The sequence below is a fragment of the Hippocampus guttulatus genome, chromosome 4 (assembly GCF_054856545.1).
Source record: "Hippocampus guttulatus isolate MCC_2025c chromosome 4, RoL_Hgut_1.0, whole genome shotgun sequence".
Taxonomy (NCBI): Eukaryota; Metazoa; Chordata; class Actinopteri; order Syngnathiformes; family Syngnathidae; genus Hippocampus; species Hippocampus guttulatus.
Genome location: NC_141264.1, coordinates 11,496,035 through 11,522,112, shown reverse-complemented (window position 1 = coordinate 11,522,112; position 26,078 = coordinate 11,496,035). Strand labels below are relative to the sequence as shown.

Here is a 26,078-nt window from a genome sequence, read left to right as displayed (position 1 = left end):
GGGCAATCATAATTCAACAATGTAGAAACTCACATTTTATTTGCCCAACAAATAAACACTGTGTATTGAAAACTGTAAGTTGGACACCCTCAACACAAAATTTTAGTGTACAGTATTGAGCAGATCTTGTTTCAGATGGCTTTAAAAGAATGATTTTGGATCAATTTAGAAAAAAAAATGTCAACCCTTTTACATTTTTTTCCAAATTGGATTTGCTACTCTGGTTACTAATTTAGTTCAGATGTCAAAATATCATCCCTGCACATATTTAATTTAGCTTTTTCTATAGTCACTCTTAAAGGAGCAGCAGCCCTGAAAAGTGACATCAGAAGCAAAGTCTCTGTCAATGGTTAACTTTTTCTTGCACCTGTGTGACAATTCAGAATGTGATCAGACAGCATTACCTTCATTTTGTTAGGGCCAGATTTGTTATGTCCCAAATTTGATATGTCTGGTTCATATGGATTATGTCTTGGTAAAGTACTTTTCTGTGTTATTCGAAAAAAATGTTTAGTTACATTCACAACTTTCCCCAAGTCTTAAGAATCAAGTACTGCACTTTGTTATACTTAGTGACTATTTTTTACTGAAGCCAAGAAAGTATATATGTTTTAACCTTTGTTATTTTGATGAACTCTTAAAACTAAAGTTGGTCCTGGGATAACCAAAGCTCTCATTGGAAACACCAGAATCATTGGAAGACAAAACCTCCCGAATCACCTTAAGCAACATCTGCTATTGCTACTCAGAGTACTGAATAATGTACTCCGGATAAATCTGCTGACGTTCAAAGATCACAAAAATAGTGGGGTTTTTCTCGTCATCAACGCAGCTATCGTAAAGGGTTAGGCTCATTGCCTGCGATTGGCTGGCAACTGATTCAGGGTGTCCCCCGCCTACAGCCCGAAGACGGCTGGGATAGGCTCCAGCACCCCCCTGGATGGATGGTTTGGCCGGTGGACGGGCATACTGGCTGCTTCCCTTGATGTAATCGCCAACCAGGACCAGGGCCACAAACATACTCTTGTTCCCATTTCTGACCGTGGCGTAGCGGTTTGAGTAAGAAGCCTGTTTGGCAAAGTAGCTTCCTGGAAAGACAATTTATTCAAGTTAGGAATGAAGCATGCACGCTGCTTTCGCAGTAGATTTGAACTTTGCCTCCACTGCAACCCAACCAATAAAGTCTCAGACAGGAAAAAGTCTTGAACGTGCTTTGATGTACCTTTGCCAAAGGCGGTGCCGTGGACGCCGCTCATCCTCCAGTCGAAGTTTTGCTCACAGATGGCTGCGATCAAGTTATCGTTTGTCCCGTGGAACAAGTACTGCTCAATAACAGGCTTCCCTCCGTTCCTCTTCTTCATCTGATCTCTGTGCCTGAATGCAAACACATACACACACACACACAAAAGACAATTTGTGGTGTTCAGCGTCTTACAACGACATAGCCATCATTTGAATTTTCAAGCGCGGTGCGAGATTTACAGCTGAAAGGATGTCCACAGCAAAGGGTTCTGGATCCTGTTGATACTGTGGATCCTACTCTTTGGCATTGTTGCCTTGAACAAACATTCAATCCTGTCATACTCTGGAGATTTGGGAAGAGGCACGAGCTGGCAAGGAAGATGATTCAATAAGTTCACAAAAGAATGACAAAAATGTCAAGCACAGTCAGGAATAATAAAAGAAACCTTGTATCCAATGTCAGGCAGGGCATTCTTGTCCCAATGGGGAGGGCATTGTTCAGTCAAAGGCCCGGAGCTGTGAGGATACATTTATGAAGGTACGGTATTTTTAAAACTGCTGTGAGATTTAGGAAGGAATTCACAAATGCAGTAAAAAAAACAAAAAACCTAATTTTATACAAATATGTATTCCTATTATGCATCAAAGGAACACTTTCTTTCTTGACATACTATGACTTATTTCACACACACACAGACACACGTACACACACACACACCTCTACTTGCAGAAAGGATTGAAAATGCAATACAGCAGACCAGCCGTTGGCATTTGGCTTTATTTTAGTTCCCTGCACCAAACTTCAAGACTCATATCCACTTCTACATCCCAAAAGGATTGATGCACTCAACTTGACACACATACGCTTAAAAAAAGTCTTTCCATATCCAATAAAAGATCAATGTTAAATTAATCAGTATAACTGAGTTGAAAAATTGTCATTCAAAAATAATTTAAATAACGTATTTTCCGTATTATAAGGTGCACCTAAAAGCATTCAATTTTCTCAAAAGCCGACAGTGCGCCTTATTATTCGATGCGCCTTATATATGGATCAATATTCTGATTTCTTGTCCGTAGGATTTTAAATGTTCTGTAAAGCGCTTTACAGCTGTAGCGATTGAGAAAGCTCTTTATAAATAAAGCTATATTGTATTGTATTCCCTTTAGCGTAGCGGCAACTAGTGTGTATAATGTATAATGCAACCCCAGCCACTATTGTAGCTTCTATTCTATGCGCCTTATAATGCAGTGCACCCATTTTGTGAAAACTATTTTAAAATAGGCCATTCATTGAAGGTGCGCCTAATACTCCTACGAAGCACCTTTTAGTGTGGAAATTACAGTACTCGTATTTGTAATGCTACAGTTTAATAGAGTGGGTTGACAGTGTTGTGAAAATGTGTTTGACCCCTTTTCAAAATACTTTTTCATGGCATTGTACCCAAGATTTGGTGCATATGGGCTGTCCGCCACCATAGTGATTCTTGTGATTCAATACCCATTCGTGCTCCTGCCCACAGTAATGCACATGAGCGCCATTGTCACACACTAACATTTTAGGAAATTACTCAAAAACAACCCCAAGACACTGTTGAAATAAGCAAATGACATTTAGGTTCACCGGTTTGCAGTGGAAAACAACACCGTGTCCACAAACCCTGAGTAGAACGACGATATTTGGATGTGGAACACAACCGACAAACGTACCTGGTCAGCATGACCTCCACATCTTTGGAGGACACAAAGCGAGGCCTCCTTCGGACCTCCCGCTTGGTTAAATATTTTATATTTTCCTGATACATCTGCAGAGTTCCTGCTTCATTTTTGAAGTAGATCACATATTGCTGTCCGCCAGCTGTGAAAGATATTTGTGTCTTTTGGTCGATCGAGTAAAATTTCTCCAGCGCTTCAGAAGTGAGAGAGTCTGGCATCTTAACTTGGCTCTAAAGTGACACAAAGGGACAAAAGGGACAACGTGAAACGAACCAGTTGTAATATTCACTCAAGCTCAGTATTCGGACTCGCGTCATCTTTTTCAAGAAAAATGGGCATTAAACCACCAACATGTGTGACATCTGAGAATTATTTGAAGCCAGCAACTACAGTTAACTCATCATCCTTGGCTTTTGTGTGGTGCGTTTGACAAAATGCTCTCAACCTTGTTCTGGAAACTCAAAGAATCCAGCCTCAACTGTGCGGAGATTTGTATATATTAAAAATCTACAATTATAATCCAAACAATTCCAGTTTACCTGACCATACTCCTGCCATTTGACAATGCTCTCCATCCAGTACCAGAGCCACTGTGTTGTCAGACTAAAGTGAGAGGCCTTCGTTACAGAGGAGGCTGTCGACAGGCGACGCACAGGAGAGCCGTTGGAAGTCATACTCATGAAGTCAACTGATTGCATTCCAGTGGCTATGGGGAGGCTGAAGAAAAGCGAAAAGACTGGATATTGAACACACAGCCTGACTCTTCATTAGAAAACCAACATAAACCAATGAAATCCCAACTTGTATTTTCAAACACGAGCCTGTTTGGACATTTGAGTCTTCAGCACCTCTGCCAAGCAACTGGAGGGAAATATATATTACCCATATATCTAAAAAGCCAAATATTGGTTGTTTAACCCTTTGGTATGTTCGTTATTCTTTCATCAGAGATAAAAGTGGACTTTCCTGAAAATATTTTGATATCATTTTTGAATCATATATATCAGGGGTGCCCAAACTTTTTTGACCGAAGATCTACTTTTCGATCAACCAACCTCCCGGGATCGACCCGTTACCGCGCACGCACGTCCACACGCATGCCATGGTGAGCAACAGCCTGACGCTGAGGCATGCGACGCACTTGGGCAGCCTTTTAACGATCGTAGCTCACGCGTAGCGTTTTAAAATGCTTCTCTCGGCCCTCCAGATTCCCATTCTTTGCCCGTCCCCTCGCTGAATTGTACAAAACAAACTCTGAATGAGAATAATGATAATGATAACGATAAAAGATTAGCGCAGCAACTCTGAGCACAAGCTGCAACTGCAGACTGCTGAGCGCTAACAACTTCCGGTGACACAGTCACACGCCACCGTAGGTTAAAGATGACCTGCTTTATTTTAGTTTCTTTTTTAAATACTTTTTGTGAAAGTGAGACTGATAGAATGATTAGAGTGAAGTGTGCATTAACACAAAAAATATATTACTAACATGCAAAGAGACACAATTTTTTTTTTCCCTCTACACCCCTCGGATTAATTTGCGACCAGTCCCTGATCTACTGGTCGATCACGATCGACGTAATGGGCACCCCTGAGATATATATATGATCTTAGCTGACTTACCAGGTTTGTCGACCTTTCTAATGTAGTCAGACAAAAAATCTCAGTTCAAGTCCTTTTCCTCAAGCCATGACCACTTGAACGTGCTCCTAACTCTCACATCTATGTCAGCTTGCCTGTCTACCTGTTTGAACATTGCGCTGGGTCCGTACCTGGCCGATCACGCATGAATTAGTTTACACAAAACGCTATGCAAATACTCGACATTCAATGATTAATCTGCCTTTTGTGTGCACACGTGCACCCTTTGTGGCTTCCGTTCTCGCCGAAATGTCGAAATCTCCGAGATATGGAGAGGCCATTAGAATGTGAGGGGAGGGTGTGACTGTTACTAGTGTTAGTGCCTCAACATGGCTACGATCGTGAAAGCAAAATTTGGACAAAAAGCGTTGTGTCGTCTCCGCTAGCTTAGCTGTTGTCGTAGATCAAAGTTTCCTTGATCTGTGACGCCGGGGGTGTCGGCGCTGATTGGTTGAAACAAAAAGACGCGCGCGTGCGTACATGTTCGTGCTGACTGAAGGCGCGCTTCGCTCGAGTGGCGTCGCCACAAGCAATACAACGAACTCAAACGCGTGTTCGTTCAATGTTGTCAACTAATATCCGGATTCATTTTAGGCAATTTTTCCTCAATTTTCCGGAGGAATTTTCATGAAAATCCGGAGGACTTTCATCAGTGATTGATATAGAGCCTTCACAACCGCAGAACATTTAAAATACTACATCCATGAAATCAGAATATTGATCCATAAATAAGGCACATTGGATTATAAAGTGCGCTGTCGACTGTTGAGAAAATTCACTGCTTTTAGGTGTGCCTTATAATGTGGAAAATACGGTAGATAAAGTTGCACTCCATCTAACTGAGTATGGTTTCTAATAATTTTGTTATGTAATATAATAAAACGACCAAATATTAAGACAGCTGTCAATATTATATAGTACAGTGTGTTTCAATTCTTGACCTAATGTTTCATGTGCTACACAAACCTGAGAAACCGTTTTTTCAATTTTGCGACAGTGTACGTCTCGTGTTCGATGCTTGACTCTCTTGTAGGGTCACAGTAGGCCTTCTCAATTTTCTCCATGTCCCTCAGGTCTTTCCAGGTCACACAGTCCTCGTCCAAAACTTGCCATCTATATGGTAAGTGCCAGTGGACACTGCGACATTTCTCTGTCAGAAAATAATAAATAAATATGTGTGGTTTTTAAAGTAACACAGACTGCAGTTATCTGTAGTTTTATTATTCTTGTTTTGGTTGTAAAGTGTCCTTGAGTGTCTTGAACGGTGCTTATAAATGAAATGTATTATTATTATTATTATGGGAAACTTCACTGCATTTCCCTTGTCAATCATAGCAGCCATAGTCATCACGATGCAAATTGCTTTTGAGGAGTTACATTTACAGACGCGCAGCTCGTTGGTCTGCTATGACCCTAATATTGGGTATCTGAAAGTCCTTTAAAAAAATCAAGTGCTCAGTGTATACATTTTAAAATGTTTATTAGTGCTTATTTATGAAAGATGTGTCACTCTAACACTGCATCATACAGACAATGGTTTCCAAAATTTTCATTCTCAAGTAGCGTCCTGAGAAAAAGCTAAACATTCGAAAAACCTCCGAGTATAACGTGGTGCATTTGTATGCAATTGCAAACGACAACCATTATAACATCACTGTGTTTAAAACACACGGTGTGAACCTAAATTGAATATTATCATATTTGTAAAGGCAGATGTATTTATTATATTTATTTACTTTTTTAAACATGCAGCTCTCATACCGGCTCTACTTATTCTGTGCGAAATGGTCCGAGTTTTGAGCAGGAAGAAACACCCTGAACAATGTGCTAATCTACTTTGCTGGATCAGATTTTTCCAGGTTCAATGCATATTTATTTAATAGTAAAAATTGAATGGCTGGATGGAATTATTATTTTTTTAAACATTTTTTTATCTTCATTATCTTCTATCTGAAATATATTTTAAATGACTAATTTTCAGGCATAGTTAGGTTTAGTTGGTAATAGTTATTTTCCTTTACCTAAGCACAGTATGTACTGTACGTTAAAACTTGCTAGATATCAAAACTGAAAAAAAAAAGTCTCACCATTTCTTTAGTTTCATATAAATACAAATAAACAAAGTGGAAGTGAGAGCCCAGTGTTACCTTTATAGGTGCATTGTTTTTTGAGGAAGAAGAGGCAAATTTCCTTTGTGCCAGAATCCTTAGTTGCACCCACTGACACAGCAGCACCTCTATACTCTGAAAATACCACATGTGACAAACGCACCTATTAGACCAAAGGAGAAGCGCAATGACAATTTAGAAATTGTTTTTTATATATTTTATTAATATACTACCAGGAGCGGCATTAGCTCGACTCTTCTGATCATCCGTGAGCATGCTTTTATTTTTGTAGACTTTTGGGAGACTCGCAATCATCTCTGGGCTGAATTTTTCAAAACTCTTGTGCACCTTTGGATTAACATCATGGATTCTGGAACACGATGGGCCTAGTTTACAGACTCCTGTGGTGAAATGGGGCTTGCAGATATGAAGCTTGTGGCACGTAGAGGTGAACTTGCACAAACCGCTGACACCTTCGCCCATATTGTAATGTGAGCATATCTAGAGGAAAGTCAAGAAGAACATGAAAGGCCCATTATATTCCTATGCACTATATTTGCACTTTTTCCACACTTCTGAGAAGAATTTTAACATCTGAAGTCATTAGATGAATGAAGCAATAGTTGACATTAGCACCACAACTACTTACCTCCGGAAGAAGGTAGGGGTCATTCTGTAATAACATTTGGAACAGTTGTCTTTCTGAAAGGTGTAGGAGGTCATGTTTCTTCAACAGCTCTACATTGTGCGGCCAAGTCAAGTTGTGTGGACATTTACATTTCAATCTATAAAACAAAAACAGCTGTTTTATTGATAGAAAGATGGCTACGCATGTACACTTCTTTCTGTGTATTAGCACTTAATGATTGTGGTCACTGGTCAATAAGGGTGGACGTTGGAATGATGCTCGATTTGACTGTTTTTGTCAATTTACTCTGTTGGACGCTCAATCGCTCACAGTAAATCTCAAAATGCAGCTCACCGACACAAGAAAATGTGTTTAAGTATAGTAAAGTACTGTGTTGTTCTACTTCTTCCTTACATAACTTTGCTGCGGTGAATCGGGAATAATAAAGGTTTTCTTATCTTCTTATCTTATCTTATATCTTCTTATCTTATCTTATATCTTTATTCCCTACTTGCATATCGTACACAGTATTTAAATTTCCAGCTATTGTTGTGCCCATTGTCCTCTCGCCCCTCCCCTAGCTGCTGAACCCCTCTTTCCTGTTTTCTCTATCTACCCACTGTCCCTCCTCTCATATCTCATTTCTTTATTTGAAACCTCCTTGTCCTCGCTCCTCTGATTACAAGTGAGCATCTCACAGAAGAGATCTCATCAATGAAACAGGAATGACCAAGAAGGGAGGAGGGACAAACGTTTGGAGAAATTACAACATTGTTGCTCGGAGACGTCATTACATGGAGACAGCAATTAAAGATGATGTCACATCATTGATGTGTCAACAATCAATCGTCTCTGTGTCTGGATGATCCCCCCCCGTCCCCCCCCCGTATTCACTTGTACAGATGAACCTAAGAAAATGTCAGGTGAGTCCATTTGTCATCTGCATATTTCTAGCCCTCCTTTAAAACTAAACGATAGTTGTGATGCAAGTGGTAACAATGACGTGGCACTTTGTATTCACTTGTTCCATGACATGTAAACATGAAGCAAAGTGCGTGTGACTTAAAAGGGTAGGGCGCGGTTTCCTGAAATGTTGGTTTCTCTCCCGTTGCTGCTACTTGAATGCGGAAGACAACCAATTGCTAAGAGCTACACAATCACAGGTGAGCTTTGGGATCACTTCTTACTTTCATACTAGGGTTATTATCGTTAATCAGATGTGTTTATCCAAAAGGTTGATGTTAAATTGTCAAGGTGTTGGGATTAATGACTGTCATCAATTATTGTTGACGCTGATTATGGAAAAACTGACTATCCAAGCCCTTTCATGCACCAATAATGATAACCTGTAACCTGATAACATGATCAGCTGTCCACTGTAGTAACCGCTGACCCTGAAAGGGTGAATATCACATTATTCCTATTTTGGTCATGAAAATATTCCATAACTAACAGTGTGAGTTCACTGGTTAAAACATTTTTGAAAATAGTTATTGTTTTATTCATAGTTTGTCTGTTTTTTTTAAACTTTTTAGACAATCTTGCGTCATTGATGTTCGAATTTTTTGTATTTTGTGATTTTTCTAATTCGTTTTTTTACTTGAATACTGTTTAATTTAGACAATCATTCATTTCTGGTTTTCAAACTTTTTTGCATTTTGAATTTTTCATTCTGATTCTTATAGGCGGTTGAGTTTAAAGTTTTCATTTAGCTTCTATTTCTTTATTATTGTGAATAGTACTATTTTTCTTTTAAGGGCTAATGCTTTTTTTCTTACTGTGAATTTGACATTTGAATATACAGTATATATATATATATATATATACACTGTGTATATACTGTTACAGTATATGGCGCCGCGAGAGTGGCTGCCTTTCCAACAGCTCCTATATTTTGTGCTTCTACTTCTTCCTTTCATAACTTTGCTGCTGTGAATTGGGAATTTCTCCATTGCGAGACTAATAAAGGTTTTCTTATATAATACCTCTATATGCATACATACATACATACATACACATAAACACACACACACACACACACAAACACACTGTATATATTCACGATTCTGACAATCCAATGTTATTCCATTCATTTTTCTCCATGTCTTTCCAGAACTTTTTATAACACCTGAAGTGTAACCATGTGGCCAAATCAAGGTAGACTTTACATACGCATCCGTGATTCTTGGAGGGGACTAAATAGTGGCTGACCGTGAATATTTGTATATCAGGTCCATCCAACCCAGCCTTTCCTCCTGGCTACAACCCCGCAAACCCCGCATTCCCGCCCGCAGGAGTCTATCCCCAGCCGCCGCCTCAACAATACCCGCCCGTCCAATATCCAATGGCTGTCAACCCAGCCATGACAACCAACACGCCCCCGATTCTGAGGCCATACGCGGGGGGTCCAGGTCCTCACTCCTACCCTGTGGCGCCCGGCGGGTATCCGGTGGCCCCGGTTGGAGGCGTTTACCCTGGTGCATACCCATGGCCTCCGAAAGGCTACCCCCACCACCATTATCGGGGCCACCACCACAACAAGGGTCATCTCTACTATGGAGGGGTCAACACAATGTATCCCCCGAGGGGGGGAATTGGCGGTGCCCTGACTGGCATGGCAATGGGATTGGTGGCACATAAAGCCCACAAAAAGTTGAAGAAAGGGAAAAAGCTGAAGAAGGTGCACAAGCTGTATAAGCATGGTTACTACAACCATGGCTGCAAGGTGAGATGGACATTACCCTGGCAGGTGTCCTGTCTAACCGAACTCTAGTTTTTTTAGATACTCCATATTTGTGTTTAAGAAAAGTGGTAAGAATGTGCATGTTGGGTCACCTTCAGACACAAAGATATTTTCTTTATCCTATTTGATGCGGCTGTTTGTCTTTTCAAGCATGTCCATAAAGTATTCTTCGATTTTTTTTTATTTTTTTATGCATTATCATGAAAGTTAACAATCATTATAGCAGAAAGCCTTCTACATGCAAATCACATTGCAGCAGAAAATCGGGCAACATTTCTCAGAATTATGCAATATTATCAGCGAACAACAGATATTTGAAAAGCAAAAGCATATGATGTCAAAAGCGCAAACACTACTTTTAGTAATGATTACCGTACATTTCATGAACTGTCAACGCACATCAATTAACAGTCACATATCAAAAATTTCAAAAACTAGAGTCAAGTCAAAGAAACGGTTATCATTTTCTCAGCAGTCCAAAATTACTCCAAAAACAATTAAAATATCTTTGGCACTCTACCCAAAACAAAGACATGTTCATACAGTGCCAAATGCAGAGTAATTTTACTGTACATTATTTTAGTTTTATTACCGTATTTTGCTTAACACTTTTTCAAACACGTTATCACTTATTTGACGTATTATGTGTACAGTTAAATAAAGGACAGATGAACTCACCTTTTCATTATTATTTGCTGTGAGGAAAAATAGTTTGTACGGCATCTTCTATGGAATATTTCTGCTGCTTTTTGAAAAATATGATCCATCTTCATTTTTATACTGCACACTCTCTCAACTCAAGTCTGGTTAGTTGGGACAGTTAAAAATATTACCTGTATATCGTTTTTTTAGTGTGTGGTGGCCATCTTAGAACTCATGCAGTCACATTGATATTATTTCCTCTGAGGAAAATTCAAAACAAAGATCAATCAACTTAAGTCAGCAGGCATCAGGGAGAAGATGATGTTCCCCTATGGAGGGTCCACTGTTCCACTGTAACTCAACATGTTCATTTTGAGCTACAGCAGCCTAATGATGTCTGTACAATGCATTAAGATGCTCATTAATCTGTCCTCACAGTATTCCTCCAGCAGTAGCAGCAGCAGCAGCAGCAGCGACTCCGACTGAGGCCATCCTTCCACTGTATGCTACCATCTGAAGAGAAAAGCCCTAACTGCTAAAAGGCATTATCACTTTAACAGAATTTATGTTTTCATACAGTGCTTCTATCCAAATATACTGGGTATTTGCTTTTCAGTGTAGATTTTAAAAGGATTTGTGGACTCTTCACGCGTCACTTTTTGGCACGGCATGTTTTCTATCTTGAAACCTCTCGGCCGAGTGGAAACACGAACATGTTACAGACGTTGATTGTCATCCCACTGTGTTATCAAACCATGGAATGTTTCTTGTGGTTGGCATGAAAAAAAAAACAATCTCTAATATGGTTATTTGCAATAATAAAAGTGCAAAAAGTTACAAATGTTCATTGTCAGTGCTGTAATATAGTCCAAGTCTACGTGTGCATCTCAATAAATTACGGTACAGTGGAACCTAAATTTAGCGTACCTGGAATCAACCGATCACAAATTCAATATAAGAGTCTTGTCCACCCAAAATGCCCCTTTGTACAGTACCTTTCAAACTGTGTTAGTTTCAGAATAATTTGCCCACAATGCCAGTACAGTAAACCATAATGTGGCGCATTCAGCAGACTGAGAATGGTCATGCACTTCTGGCTTGCGCGGCTCTCGTCATTCGTAAGCAGACTTACAGTTAGGAACGTGACAAGTGGCCGCCATCTTTGTGGAATTAAAAAAAAAACCCAAAACAACAACAACAACAAAAAACATGTAATAAGTACCTGCCTCTCTAAACCCCCATAACAAATAAAATCACACACAAAAAATATATTGTCTATTGTTGGGGGAGAGAGTCGGCCTTACTCTTCCTCCGTGTGTTCGTTAATTTCGGACGATGAGGATGTGGGTTTTTCAAATACAGGCTGGAGCCAACGAACAGTACCTTCGAAGGTTTTATTTGCAGAATATTCTGGGCACCCGCGGTCTACAGACAATGGCTGCGGATCACGAGTGCAAAGGTGTAAAAGATTCACAACACATTTATATCGTCAGGGGCGGTACCAAAACTTAAGACGTGGCATCGGACTCTGTTTCTCCGAAACTAATCAACTTGTATCAACTGGTGCTTTCCGAAGGTCTGTGTCTCTCCACATTGTCTCCACTAAGGAAGTACTGTACTGATGTCATCAAGTGATTGATGATTCAATCAAGTGATTGATGATTCAAGGGTGATGGATGATTCTTGGGTGCAAAGGTCTACTTGCAGGCATGAGGATGTGTGTGTTCTCATGCTGACATGGGATAGTTGTACATTATGTTTAAACATGGGTAGAATACACACTTCACTGTCTGCAGAATGCACACTTCACTATCTACATACTTGACCTACGGTATTCTACTGCCCGCACTGCTTTTCTCATTAATAATCTTCCCTTTGCGCTAGTTAATTCGATTTTAAAACGAGTGACGGCATTTGAAACATGATGCCAATTTTGACTCGTTTACATCTCACAATTTTGGCTTGCTCGCAAAATTGGCGGATATTGTAGATACTGTAAAAGTATAACTCGTGAAGCAAACGGAGAAGGAGGTTCGCCGAGTAGAACACAAAACAAAGGATCAAAGAGAATGTTGAGTAATAATGAATTTATACTGTTTTACTCTAATTTGATGGTGTTTGGGGACCAAATGTTCCAGAGGCAATATCATACAAAAACCTTCCTCAAAAAGGTACTTTTTCCCCACACAACGCTCAATTTCTCTAGAATACTTGAGACGATTTTCAAAATTCTTGTTACTGCATGCGCAAGTTGAAGAGGCCTTCAACAAGACTTAGCATGTTGACAGATTTTCATTTTGGGTTTGAATCCTATCATGTTGCTACTTTCAGTAGACAAGACCAGCCTAAACAGTGTGCCAATGTGGCAGCCATGGTGGCAGGGGTGATTTTCACATCAAAAACAATCCAAGGACTTTTGTGGTGGCCATATTAACAGGGAACGAACGGAAGCATGGTTCGCTGAGCATCGGCCTAGGCACAAAACTCAAAAGGAGCATGTCTTATCAATGTATATTGCTATTAGTAACCACTCACCTGCCTTGACTCATTTTGATTTAAGTGACATCTCATTCCTAATCCTCAGAATGTATAATTTTACAGATTCAATCACATCGGATTTATCTTAATGCACACATTAGAGTTTAATTAATTGTAAATAGTACATCATTATTTTACCATTCAAATAAACTGCAGATTTTACAGACACATTTGACCTCATCTTGAATTACCTGGCTCATGGGTTTGTTTTAAAATACCATCTAATTCAGGGGACTCCGGTTCCTCGAGAGCCATACCATGCCTGTTTCATATCGCCCTCTCTCTATTTTAACACAACTGCTTAAAACGATCAGTTCATCAGCAAGCTCTGTACAAACCTGAAACGGCAGCGATCAGTTGAATCGGGTGTGTGGAGTAGGGAGAGATCTAATGAAACAGGCAAGATATGACTCTCGAGGACCATGGTTTCCCTTCCCGTGATCTAATTAATCAGCATTTTACTCACCCAAACGTGCAGGTCCCCAACACATAAAACTTGCAAAGATGCAAATTCTCACACTGCAAACACTCGCCAGGTTTCTTCTGGCAGATCCGTAGCGACGTTTTTGCCACAATGACACTGTCCTGACTGCATATCTGACCCGCAGCGACGGCCAGAATGCCATTATGCACTGCTATTCTGGCTTTGTCCGAAAGAAAATGGTGAAGAACTTGCGCCGCAGCAGGAAACGTCTGTTCCACTTTCCCAGTCAAAACCCTGAAGTCCAAACTGCCTTGGTTGTCACACAGGGTCTGGATGAGGAAATTCGATACTTTTGCGTTCATCTCGAGGCAGGCTTGTGGACTACGGCCACCGTCTTCCACTTTGCGAAACTTTGAAAGAAACGAAAGTGAAACGTGATTCATCACTGCCTGCCTCAATGGGGATTTCTTCGGAAATCTATTTTATCTTATTTAAAGGATCGCGTGAGAAGCTAGAAAGTTACAATTAACATAACACGGAAGTCGATACAAACATTAATTTCAATTAATGCGGTTTGTAATTTCAGAGTGGACGTGCAAATTAATGTATAGGAACGTTTGGTATTACCTGTACTTAAAAACGCAAGAACAACGAAACATATTCTACGCAAGTACTTATTTCTGGTATTTATTTGTATTTACTTTTACCGTATTTTACATTGTTGTCCGCAGCCAAGAGAATCTTTTTTTTTTCAATTGCGTTGATAAACAAAGGTTAAATAAAATAAAATAAACATACTGTGCTGTGCTTCCGGCAACACGAGCGATAGCAACCGCTGTTCTGTTCCTTAGCAACCATGGACGAAGATCGAGCCCCAATGGAAAACAGCCCACAACAGCGAGAACAGGACGTCTCTGCACGTATCCAACAGCTACAGTAAAATAGCACTCGATTGAATCACTTTGTATTAGAAAACTGTCAACTCTCCTGCCTTACACTTTAGCGATACAAACACAGCTAATGCTAACTGACATCGGCTACCATATCGAAATCGTATCAACTGTTTTCATGATAACCACCTTACATTGTAAGTGGCTTGTAACTGTTTTTGTGTTTAAAAAAATGATATTAAGTTTGTTTACCTTATGTGGTGTGATTTGGGGAAAAACCACAGGGTGTTGGTACAGCAGCATACTTTTGTCAGCTCTGCAAGGAGTTAAGTTATTCTTTTGGAGGTTTTTCATTGAATTGAATATCCACTAGAATATCCAACGCAGCACTCTTGGCAGAGAATGAGGTGTTCGAAAGTTTTATCATCAACCGCCTGGATCAACAGGATCAATTGACCCACCATGCAGACCTGGGGGTAGCTGGTAGCCAAGTGGAGGATAGGGTAAGCACACTGTATATACACTTACACTCTGCATACAAAACAGTGGGGACAACGACACAATCCATTGATATCAATCTATATATATCAATATCAAATAATGTCATAGCAAACATTTGTGTGGTACAAATAAAGGTTATCTTATCTTATCATTCAGCCCGTCAGGTGTTTGGAAAGGTGGGGAGAGTTGGACGGGATGAGCAGCCATGAGTGCAGGCAGGAAAAACCTCAAAGGAAGGACAGAGTTTTGTGACTGAAATGGAAGGAAAGCTTGGCAAGATTACACATACAACTCATCACAAACACTGAACAAAAGAAAAGATGCAGACTAATTGTGAAGCATTGAACAACCAGAGGGTGCCAGTGGCTGATATTGGCGACTCGTATCTTCAGCCCTTGCAATTCCTGAACACCTTTAATTCAGGCCTTTATTGGCCCTGTACTGTAACTTGTATTGGCACTCGGCCATCCGTAATTGTTGTCATCGTAAATAGTAAAGTTTGTGATACAGCTCTTGTATTAGTTCTCATTACATTTCCTCTCTCATGATGGCACTACATCACTTTTATATTCATGTGTGTATGTGCTGTCTTGTCAGGGTCAATGTCGGAGGCAGACATCTGAGGCCAACTTGCACGATGGCCTTTGGCAGCTGACCTTGATACAAAAAATGTGTGTTGCACAAAGGGAAGTAGCAGAGATGATAAGAAACCAGCAGCTAGACAAGCAGCGGTCTGACAGAATTCTGGCCACCTATAAAGTTAGTATCGGAAACTAAAATAGAAATAAAAGTAAAGTGAACACTTCAGTTTACACCTCTGTGGCTTCCTTTCAGGCCTCCTTCAAAGAAATTGAGCTACAGCGAGCAGACATTAGCAAAGACAAGAACGATTTTGAACACAGATTCCTCAAACCAATGAAGAAGATGTCAGAAATTAATGAGCCAGAGAAGGTACTCCACTACATCAGGAGTAAGGTAAATTGATCTCTCTTACTTACAAGTGGGGGTTTATTTACTCAACTGCAGAGAGAATACCAGGCCAATGTGATGGGCATTTATTGTTTTATTTATTTCCCAGTGTGGGACAAATAAAGGATATCTTATTGGAGAAAAGAGTCCTTTGTTTTGACAAATGTTCCACTGTCTACTTCGCTTATCGTGTTTGGGCTCACGGCAAACTGAGGTCTGTCTTACTGACTTGTGCAAATTGTATTTGAAACTGAAACATAATGTACAGTGGTACTATAAATGTATTGTGATAAATATTATTATCGTGTGCAAATCAGTAGAATTTGATTTCTGCCATTGCATATTGCCAGAATGTGAGTGTCAAGAAATTAATTGTGTGTGCAATTGAGACTTCAAAGACGTACTGGGGGTTTATTAGAAGTGATGGTGTTGTTCATGAGACCAGCAGCTTATGTATTTCTTAGTTATTTCACAATAATGGAAGTTAATTAAGGCGGCCCGGTGGTCCAGTGGTTAGCGCGTCAACATCACAGTGCAGAGGTTCAATTCCATCTCCCGCCTTCCTGTGTGGAGTTTGCATGTTCTCCCCGTGCCTGCGTGGGTTTTCTCCGGGTACTCCGGTTTCCTCCCACATTCCAAAAACATGCATGGCAGGCTGATTGCACACTCTAAATTGTCCCTAGGTGTGAGTGGGAGCATGGAGGCGTGTTCGTCTCTGTGTGCCCTGTGATTGGCTGGCAACCGGTTCAGGGTGTCCCCCGCCTACTAACTGAAGACAGCTGGGATAGGCTCCAGCACCCTCCGCAACCCTTGTGAAGATAAGCGGATCGGCAAATGGATGGATGGATGGAAGTTAATTAAAATCATCCATTGCATTATGAAATGTATTCAAACACACACACACAGTATATCCGTGTTGCATGTCCTCCATAATTATTGCCCCCCACCCCAAAAAGAGGAAAATCCAAATTTTAATTCAATTACATTTAATCGGTGGGGAAAAAAAATCCACAATTATTAGCACCCCTGATGGTCATACTTCGTACAATCCCCTTTTGTCAAAAAACAGCACCTAATCTTCTGCTGGGTATAATGTTTCACAAGACGGGAGAATACAGAAAGCGGGGCCTTCGACGATCCCTCTTTGCACAATCTCTAAATCATCCAAAAGACTCTCATGCCTACTTTCGTCTTTTCGCTCACTCCACAGGTTTTCAAAGGGGTTGAGGTCTGGGGACTGAATAATTCCTTTTAAGGCTTTTCACACATCTTAACCAGGAGTCTCAATAATTATGGAGGGCACTGTGGTTCTGTACATGTATGTCCCAAATAAAATATTGTTCTTATAATATATTGCATTAGAATTTTTCATCAAACTACATGCATTTTTTGGGGGGGGGGGGTCATGTAAACATTACAGTACCAGTAATTGTGTGCACTGGTTGCAATTGGGTCACAACTGCAGAGTACAAAGTGTTTATTAGAAAAAGTAAGGCATTTATGATATTTAATAAACTTTGTATTTATTTTATAATTATAATTTTATAATATAAAAATATTTTTTACAAATAAATAATTGTACTTCATTACTATAATATATCAATATGGTGAGTGTTTATGTGTGCCTCTCAGAACATCACGACACAATCCAAAAATATGCTTGCATGCTGAGAAGTTTATGTGTTGTCCCTCATCCCATCCATGCTGTCTTGCAAACTACCGGTACTACGACTACTAAATGGCAATGAAAACAGAACCTTCATGGCAGAGCTAGTGCAGTGTTATGATGGATACCGTCGTGATAGCGAGGAGGAGTTTTCTTCTCTCTCTTTCTGTAATACTGTTTGCCATCCATCCCCTCACTCACCACCTGTTGCCTTTTGTGTACTGGACGACATCAAGCAGAGCACTCAGTGTGACAAGTTGAAACTGAAGATTCAAGGCCTGAAGGCACGGGAGAAGAGGCTCCATCTGCAGCTGCAGGAGAAAAAAGAGCTGAGAAAAGCAGGACTCGAGGTGAGCACAGGAAATGTAAAGATAAGATAAGATATCCTTTATTAGTCCCACACTGGGGAAATTTACAAAGGGACATCCTTAGACATGAGGGTGGCCACTGTACTCCCCTTACATGAGCTTAGTGTAGGGTTGGTATTTTTCCCTTCCCCATTCCTTATGTGTTTCTTTTTATCTTCGAAAATGGGGCGCTATAAAAGGCAACCTTGTGGATTCCTGTTCTATATCCCCCTGTTGGTGAATGTTTTTCAGTCTTGAATGGGTTGTGCTTTTTCAGTTTTGCGACACTTTGTGGTGCAGTGACAATAAAGCGATTCTGAATCGGATGGTGCAGTGTTTTCAAACCTTAAAAAAGTACATCATTACCTAATAATTATCTCATTTAAATTTATTCACAAATGCACCTCCTCAGTGGGATAATCATGGCCGGTCAGTCTATTTATGTTTCATTTTAAACTTCACGAGATTCTTAAAATGGCTTTTGTATCCAGGACATTTTCTTGGAAGACAGTGAGCCAACAATCGACCTCGAAGAACTCCAAGTCAAACGTTTACAAGCACAGCGCTCCCTGAACTCCCACAAGGTAGCTCACATGTTTATGTCAGACCAAGTTAGTTTATGCCGCCGTTTTCAATTGCCGTTTGGTAAATGTGGGGGTTGTGTGTGTTCTCATGGACAGGAGAAGCTTCAGCGTGTGACGCAAGAGTGTGCACAGCTGAGCAGCGATATCATGAGGATGAAGGAGATGTTGGAGAAAATAGAGGAAGACATATTACACGCTGAAGAGGTTGGATAACAATCTTTTCAGCGTGCTGTGGAATGTCAAGTTTAATTTCACTGACCACACCCACCATGCCTGATTACTGGCAGATTTGTTGAATCAGGAAATCTGTCAGTGAAGGAGGCCACAAGATCTAAAAAAAGAAACACATTCTGCCACAATCAAAAGAAAGTGCAGAACGACCAAGAAACAAATTGATTAAAATGTATGTCAGTCTGGCTACAAAGCACTCCGAAGTCTTTCAAACTCCGGAGAGCCACAGACACAAATGACAAAAACTGGGAAAACCAAAATTACTCCCAAGAGTGCAATGATTACTCATCCAGAAGGGCACAAAGAACTGCAAAAGGCATGCAGCCCGTTTCTTGTGGAGGAAAAAAATGGATCAAATATGGGGGTGAGCATGTAATGTTCTGGGGTTGCTATGCTCGTCCAGGACCTGTATCTAGATGAGTTACTGCCAACATTACATTTTGCAGATCAATATTTTGGCCATTAATTTGAACTCAAATGCTCATGGGTTCTGCAGCAGGACAACAACCTGAATAAAATACAAAAAATGTGTGATGATATGAAATATTTGAGGTAAATTTGCAAATAAATCAGAGCAGTGCAAATACATTTTAGTTCACAAGTAAGATGTGCTGCTTCGTGAGCAAACACTGGGCCTTCCTATAAACTGGGAGAACAGAATTAGACTCAGTAAAACTCCATTCCATACTGGCCTGGTATGCAAAATAAAGTGTTTTCACCTCTTCTGGTAAACCATTTTGGATTGTGAGACAAAACTCTCAGACTGCAATCTTTTTGACATTGTGGCATTTCCTTATCTCCGCTCTCCCCACCATCTCTACTATCAGGAGCGTTCGAAGTCTGAGGCCCAGAATAAGCAGCTGCGCCGCCAGATGTCCACTTACCAAGCACCCGACGTCGCTCAGTATCTGCAGGTCAAGGACAAACACAAGATGCTGCAGCAGAGTGTCCACACTTGGCAGAAGAAGGTTAGAATTGCTGAGGTCAACCACTGTGTCATTTTGTTTTGTAACTGATCATCTCCTCTGATCTGCCCAGATGACCTCCAAGTCTAAATTCTGGAGCCAAAACAGAGGCTCTTCTGTCAACAGTGCAGATGCTGGAGCTGCTAACGGGGAATGTCCAAATCCAGTGACGCTGCCATACATAGAACAACATGGCAAAGCTTAGATTTAGATAAGAAGCTCCCGCATTCATCAACTTCAACTACATTTTAGTTGAGCATTTACTGAATTGAAATAAATTCATTTAAACAATTCAGATTCATGAAAATATGAATTTGTTATTATTATTTTTTACAAGTCAACTATCCATCCATCCATTTTACGATCCACTTTATCCTCACAAGGGTCTGCTGGAACCTATTCCAGCTGTCTTCAGGCAGTTGGCAGGGCACACCCTGAACTGGTTGCCAGCCAATATACAGTATACAGATAATATTGCATTTACAGCAAAATATATGACGAATCATCGTTATCATGACATGATGGAATCAAATTACATCAGTGAGCCTTTTATGGACAAAAACTGAAGGCGGAATTATTTTCTGTGGCACATCACCGTTCCTTTGTATGTTAATGACTGGAATTTCTTGCAATAAAATATTATAAAGTCATCCTGCAGAATAGTACAAATATACATTCAGCTAAATGTAATAAATGTTGCACGCTTCTCCCCTGTTAATGCTGTTTGAAAAGAAGCGTACACAGTATACTGTATAGTGCAAAGTAAATATAAAATGAAAAAAAAAAACTACAACAGGCATAAACTGCATGGTGCAATAAAAACGACCTCAGACTGGACCAACTATTTCATTTATTAGAAAGAAATCCTTTGCGGTTTATAAGACCTCAAGGATTTTGTGTTATGCTGTTACATACAGTACATGCCTTATCTACATTTACATACATCCATGTGCAGTGGGTGAGCTGCTCAATTCTAAAATTTGTCATTTAACTCTTGAGGATTGCAACATTACACGTAGTCATGTGTCTTCAGAGCAGACAACGAGTGAATGCATACATGAACGAATGTACAGAAACATATTTGAAGGCACTTTCACAAGTACATATGTCATTACAGTATGACGAAAGCACACTTGTCCACAGGGATGTTTGCTTACACTATTTTGTTTGCGCTCTAATCTATGTCAGCTCTACTCGGAAACAAAAATATCACGAGTTAGTAAAACTATTTAACTTTTCATGAATGTACACACAATGTCTGCCGAGCCACTGACAGCTTAGACCTGGAGATTCACTCTTGAAAGGTTTGTAATGTTACAATGCTGGCTACCATTTCAAGATTCCCCAAAATCCCGACTGAGATTTAAATACACATGACAATCGCACACGCTGACACGTAAGACCTCCATCTCCTGCTGTCACACAGGAAGTGTTTATGATCTTGACAAGAAGTCTTTTTTTTTCCCCCACATGGCACTCCCGTGTGTACATATCGTGTGTCCTTCTGAAGGTCCACTGCCATGCTTCAATTTGTCTTCAGATATGAATGCCAACTAAGATACAAATTTGCATTCCACATCACATTGGGTGCATACGGCATTTCATATACACTACTAGCAATAATCGATGAACGGGTGAAATTTCAGGATGAAGCTAGAATCCACAATAGCCTAGATTAGTGAACTGGATTTGACCTCCTCTAAACATTTGAATGCACATCCAACTGTTCACCCGCTTTCTATTAGTAATGCTTTAGATGGCATCTATGCAAAACATATGGAGATGCAGTGGTTTTCTCGAATCGTCCAAAAGCAAAACCACACACCAGATGACGTCTGTTGCACTGCACATCATTGATTCATTTCTGAACAGAGAACCACAAAGTCAATCAGGTCAAGCAGCACTTCAGTCCTCATCACACCAGCGTCATAATGACAACTAGGGCTAGGTAAAAAGACAACATTGTGCCCGCCTGGTTTCGAGCCTGACTGAAAAACGTTACATGCACCATGGTGTATCCACCTTACAACCGCTAACCTAACTAGTGCACACTTTATGTAGGACTATGGGAAGCTTTTGTGATTTGTTGTTCAAGTTCATTCTTAACACACTGCCAAGACCTTTAATTACAACTCTAGTTTTTCAAACTTCAAGGCTGTGACTATACTTTACACTCTGAAAGGCCGGTGTTGGGGAACCTAAAGTATCTGTAGTGGAAGTCGCTGGTTCTTTTGCATCCCAAATGTTACATGGTGCAGGATTTGTCCAGAGGATCCTGAGGCAACGTCGGAGGAGGCTGCGATACCTGACTGGACTTGGGAAGTACCATCGGTTTGGGTCTCAAAGCGGGCGGCTTAAGCTGCACGCCCATGCGAGGCATCACGGCGGGTTTGAAGGTGCTCATGCTGTCGCTGGTTGAGCCGGCGCTGCGGCGGAATGGCGGCTCCGTGTTGGCGGTGGACCTCAGCATGACGCCGTGGATGGGGTGGCCCAGGGACTCGCTGGAGCTGTCCGGCGTGGGACCCCCACCCCCGCTCACGGCTTGCCTCTGCTCCAGCGTGTCCAGTACCACGTCGGGGGCGTGCTTGACTGAACTCTGGCGCTCCAATTCCCGCAGCTCGTTCAGAGCAGTGTTCATGGTTTCTTCGATGTCCTGCGGAAGACAAAGAGAATGTCTATGAGGGAGGCAGGAAAGAAGGCTGAGGAAAATAGTTGGGTCAATATCACTTTGACGAGCTTTTGGCGTCCCCATCAGAACCAATTGTTATGAACTAAGGTGTTATGTGAAGCGGCTACACATATCAGTACAATGGTAGGTCTCCACAAATATTTTTCCATTCATTTTATTCCTCCGCTCCTCATTTAAAAGTGATGGCGCTTGACCAACAAACATACCATTGACTTAATACAAAATGAAAATCGAAAATCTCATTCGGCACCTGATGGTGATATTGTGTTCGACATCATTCACTCATTCCCGACTACCGAATCACGATAAGGATAGTCATTTGTACCGCATGCAGAGGACTCGATACTGTAGTGCAGGCATCAGCGAATGACTACTCGGGCGCAAAATGCTATCGCATAATTACGACGTGACTGGATCTGTGTCAGCTTGTAGACCTTGCGTAATAAATACTGAACTAAATAAATTATAATACCTTTAAATTGTTTTCAACCACAGGTATTTTACAAAATATGCATTGCTCTACTTACAATTAGGTGTCTGCACACCACAACTAATTTCCTTACACGCACACTGCATCATGGGATATATTGATTGTCTAGTTACATCTTGCTCACTATTTAAATGTATTGTGAAATACATTGCGGGCACTATATTGGTGATAACTACGCAAGGGAAGAAACTGGACAGGGAGAAATTTCAAACAGCCATCAACACAAAACATGAGAGGATGCAGAAATCAACAAGCAAGGAGGCATTGCAAATTACACACACAAAAAACTAAATAACTTGGCATTGGCATTCTCCTACAAGACTTGGTCATGAAAAGTATGCAGTGAAGATAAGATATGGAGGTGGGAGCATGCACTGCCAAGCACTAGTTGTGAGCTTTTTTTTTTTCAGTATTAATCACAGGGGGTCCTGAACAGGGAAGTGACACATAATGCAAGGGCAAAAATGGCCGAATGCAGTGTGTTCTATTTTACTAGGATCCTAAAGCTGTAACTTGGGGAGCCGCAAAATAATTTGCCATCAATTAGGACAATTTAGAGTGTTCAGCTAACTAAACACGCATGCTTTTGAAACGTGGGAGGAAATACCCTGATAAAACCAATGCAGACATGGGGAGGGACAGCAAACATCAAGAAATGTCACACACTTGACCTCCGTGCCATTAATTGCGATGCACTGGATCATATAGTTGAAATCACTGCAACATTTGTAGTTCGGCTACTACTACTACTACTACTAAAAAATTTGGAGTGATAATAGGTAGAAAAAGTTTGAAAGCGATTTTCTAATATACATGGCCCAGATGTGTGAGTGGCTGTCTCCCAACCCTCAGTGACTTTTTTGTGACTTTAATAGTGCAGACATTGCAGTGTGCTGGTGCCTGTCAAGCTGGTCTCTTGCATGTAGTTAGCACAGACGCGGTAGCAGAAGACAGGGACTAACTAGGTTTTTACAGTGCGGGGCAGAGCTTTGACGGTGCAGAGAACTGCGGTCGGCTCGCCGCTCTTCCCGCGCTGACCTGAGCGATAGTCTCCGGGTCCAGGGGCTTGCCGCCGTGGTGGTGGTGGTGATGGTGGTGGTGGAGGTGGGCCTCGCTAAAGCCCGTGTACTGGCCCGATGAGGTGGAGCGACGAATGGGCGGGCTTTCCATCTTCTTCAGGGACTCGTGCCGGCTGATGTTGGTCAGACTGCCGTGGCCGGTGCGGCGCAGACGCTCGGGGCTGTCCGCCGGCAAATGGTTACGGCTCCGTAGCATGTCACGTGGACTGATGTGTCCTAGGACGGGGGAGCCCATCTCGGGGGTGCCTCCGTGTCTAGGATGACCCTGCTGGGAGGAGTGCATCATGCAGTGGATGTCGTTGGGGCGTGCAGGGGGGCGGCGGGACGGTGGGTCTGATCGTTTTCTGTGCCTGCTGGAGGAGAAATGCAAAGGAAATAACTGTGACTCAAACCCAGAAACTCAGAACAGTGAGGCAAGGAATTACAACTGCATCACCGTAGAAATATTTTAGAGGACAGTCAAACCGATAAGACCTTTAGTGTGAGCCACAAAAAATAAATAAATAAAAATCGAGCTGTGGAAAATTGGTGCTGGGAAAGGAAACAACTGCAGCAACTCATAATCGCCTGCAAGGGGCGCAGTCTGCATGTACTGTCGATAAAAAACAAGTCATCTGCGTTGAGAGGAATTGCCACTAAACTACTAATGTGAATTACAGTATCTGGCCGATCGGCTTCCTCCATAAAAATATAAAAAGAAACCAGTCCTGGGTTAAGTACTGCTGGCCAATCATTAGTTTCAGGTTAGAAAACAACAACAACAACAAAATACAAAAACAAAACAAAACAAAAAAACAGTACATGCTTTTTCTAAGACAGGGACAGGTGAGTGCCTTTGTGAAAATGAAATCAATCATAAATCAACATGTGAGGATATGCGGAGCAGAGAGTGAGCAAGGTGAAGATCGCCTGCGAGATAATCAGTGCTGCTGTTGTGAGGAAGAGGAGCCAGTATTAAGGATGATATGACAAACACATTCACACACTTGCACTGGTGAAAATACTCAATTTCAAAGAGGAATCACCGATAAACGTGGAACAGAGGCAGTGCAGCTGTGCATTTTTTAAAAAGCACAGGTGGTCCTGTCTCTCTGTGCAAGTGCAAAGATGTGTGTGTGCGTGTGTGTCAGAAAGAGAGAGAGAGAGAGAGAGAGAGAGAGAGAGTGACATGTTTCAAGGTCACTAAATCCAGCAATGAGGAAGTAAAAGAGCAGCAGAGGCAAAACACACACACAAGGCCAACACATTCTGACAAAATCACTTGGTTTGTCTGTCACAGTGTAATCAGCTGAGAACAGCACCATTAGGCAATGGTGATATTTACGTTACTCTTTTTTTTTTCCCTAATTGAGTTTTACAGGGCGTAGGTCACAATGTGGAAAAGGTTTTGAAATTATTTCTCCTTGTATACAATCTATTACTGTATCTATATATATATAAAGTACATCTATATTTTTGATCAAATATAAACGTGTTTAATATTTGCCAATAAATACATGCACTACTGTACTTTCTCCAGTATATCCTGCATTTTTTTTCAGAATCATCTAAAATTGAAATGAAATTGCAAAAATTTGCCACATTAACAGTTACCCATACTTAGACGTTGTGAATAACGTTTACTTTTCATCCCGATATGACGAATGTCAATTTTTTCCAATTGATATATAAAAACATATTTGTGGCCACTCATCGTGAAACAGAGCACCGGAGAAGGCGCCATATTGATATGACATCACGTCACATCATATCTGTTGCTACCGTGTTTTTGCTCAAGTTACTGCATAGGCTTTTATGATAGAACATTTACAAAAAAGTCACCAAAAACTTCACACAGCATGCAGATTATTTTGGTTTTCGTCACGTCCACACACATGAAATGTGCTGACACTTTGCCCCCGCTGAGGGTCATGCATGCAGTTCAAAGGGGCGTGTCTTATCGACTTATTCTTCATATCTATGGAACCGGTCGGTTGAAGTGCTTC

The 26,078-nt window shown here is 41.0% G+C and overlaps 4 protein-coding genes across 11 annotated transcripts in view; 2 read left to right on the top strand and 2 right to left on the bottom strand.

Annotated features, from left to right (window-relative positions):
• Positions 1–12: 12 nt before the first annotated feature.
• On the bottom strand, positions 13–14,082 carry parp12a (poly (ADP-ribose) polymerase family, member 12a). Of its 3 annotated transcripts, XM_086109431.1 has the most exons (12): positions 13,725–14,082; positions 13,597–13,645; positions 7,357–7,492; positions 6,941–7,208; positions 6,747–6,842; positions 5,566–5,749; positions 3,498–3,675; positions 2,953–3,188; positions 1,689–1,758; positions 1,483–1,610; positions 1,223–1,374; positions 13–1,088 (listed from the first exon to the last, which is right to left on the bottom strand). In XM_086109431.1, exons 1-12 carry the CDS (start codon positions 13,882–13,884, stop codon positions 742–744), a joined length of 2,004 nt encoding a protein of 667 aa, XP_085965557.1. In that variant the 5' UTR covers positions 13,885–14,082; the 3' UTR covers positions 13–741. The 3 variants fall into 3 exon arrangements, with proteins under 3 accessions (XP_085965557.1, XP_085965556.1, XP_085965558.1); XM_086109430.1 differs by lacking the exon at positions 13,597–13,645 and having other exon boundaries at positions 13,725–14,044; XM_086109432.1 differs by lacking the exons at positions 2,953–3,188; positions 3,498–3,675; positions 13,597–13,645 and having other exon boundaries at positions 13,725–14,044.
• Positions 8,260–11,561, top strand: LOC147205942 (uncharacterized). Its single transcript, XM_086109440.1, has 4 exons — positions 8,260–8,498; positions 9,449–9,492; positions 9,567–10,060; positions 11,159–11,561. The coding sequence occupies exons 2-4, from the start codon at positions 9,477–9,479 to the stop codon at positions 11,204–11,206; spliced, it is 558 nt and encodes a 185-aa protein (XP_085965566.1). The 5' UTR covers positions 8,260–8,498; positions 9,449–9,476; the 3' UTR covers positions 11,207–11,561.
• Positions 14,083–14,105: 23 nt separating the features above from the next.
• Positions 14,106–20,672, top strand: cfap263 (cilia and flagella associated protein 263). 4 transcript variants are annotated; one of them, XM_086109436.1, is made up of 10 exons: positions 14,106–14,365; positions 14,534–14,602; positions 14,946–15,075; positions 15,671–15,832; positions 15,908–16,048; positions 17,948–18,058; positions 18,547–18,639; positions 18,736–18,843; positions 19,698–19,838; positions 19,909–20,672. In XM_086109436.1, the coding sequence occupies exons 1-10, from the start codon at positions 14,250–14,252 to the stop codon at positions 20,038–20,040; spliced, it is 1,203 nt and encodes a 400-aa protein (XP_085965562.1). In that variant the 5' UTR covers positions 14,106–14,249; the 3' UTR covers positions 20,041–20,672. The 4 variants fall into 4 exon arrangements, with proteins under 4 accessions (XP_085965562.1, XP_085965561.1, XP_085965565.1 ...); XM_086109435.1 differs by having other exon boundaries at positions 17,945–18,058; XM_086109439.1 differs by lacking the exon at positions 17,948–18,058.
• srgap1a (SLIT-ROBO Rho GTPase activating protein 1a) overlaps positions 20,669–26,078 on the bottom strand; it is a 60,336-nt gene continuing 54,926 nt past the window's right edge. For all 3 annotated transcript variants that reach the window (XM_086109426.1, XM_086109427.1, XM_086109428.1), the window contains 2 exons: positions 24,053–24,446; positions 20,669–22,488 (listed from right to left, as the gene is read on the bottom strand). In XM_086109426.1, coding sequence (XP_085965552.1) covers positions 22,081–22,488; positions 24,053–24,446 — 802 coding nt within the window. In that variant the 3' untranslated portion in view covers positions 20,669–22,080. The remainder of the gene's footprint in view (positions 22,489–24,052; positions 24,447–26,078) is intronic.

Excerpts from the sequence above, each read along its gene's own strand:
- LOC147205942 (XM_086109440.1), top strand. Across the intron at positions 10,061-11,158 it reads ACTACAACCATGGCTGCAAG|TATTCCTCCAGCAGTAGCAG; the intron begins GTGAGATGGACA and ends CTGTCCTCACAG.
- cfap263 (XM_086109435.1), top strand. The coding sequence starts at position 14,250 with ATGCGGTTTGTAATTTCAGAGTGGACGTGCAAATTAATGTATAGGAAC. Across the intron at positions 14,366-14,533 it reads TACGCAAGTACTTATTTCTG|CAACCATGGACGAAGATCGA; the intron begins GTATTTATTTGT and ends TCTGTTCCTTAG. Across the intron at positions 16,049-17,944 it reads TCCACTACATCAGGAGTAAG|CAGAGCACTCAGTGTGACAA; the intron begins GTAAATTGATCT and ends GACGACATCAAG.
- parp12a (XM_086109430.1), bottom strand. The coding sequence starts at position 14,044 with ATGAACGCAAAAGTATCGAATTTCCTCATCCAGACCCTGTGTGACAAC. Across the intron at positions 5,750-6,746 it reads AAAACAATGCACCTATAAAG|AGAAATGTCGCAGTGTCCAC; the intron begins GTAACACTGGGC and ends ATTTTCTGACAG. Across the intron at positions 1,375-1,482 it reads CTGTGGACATCCTTTCAGCT|GCACAGAGATCAGATGAAGA; the intron begins GTAAATCTCGCA and ends GTTTGCATTCAG.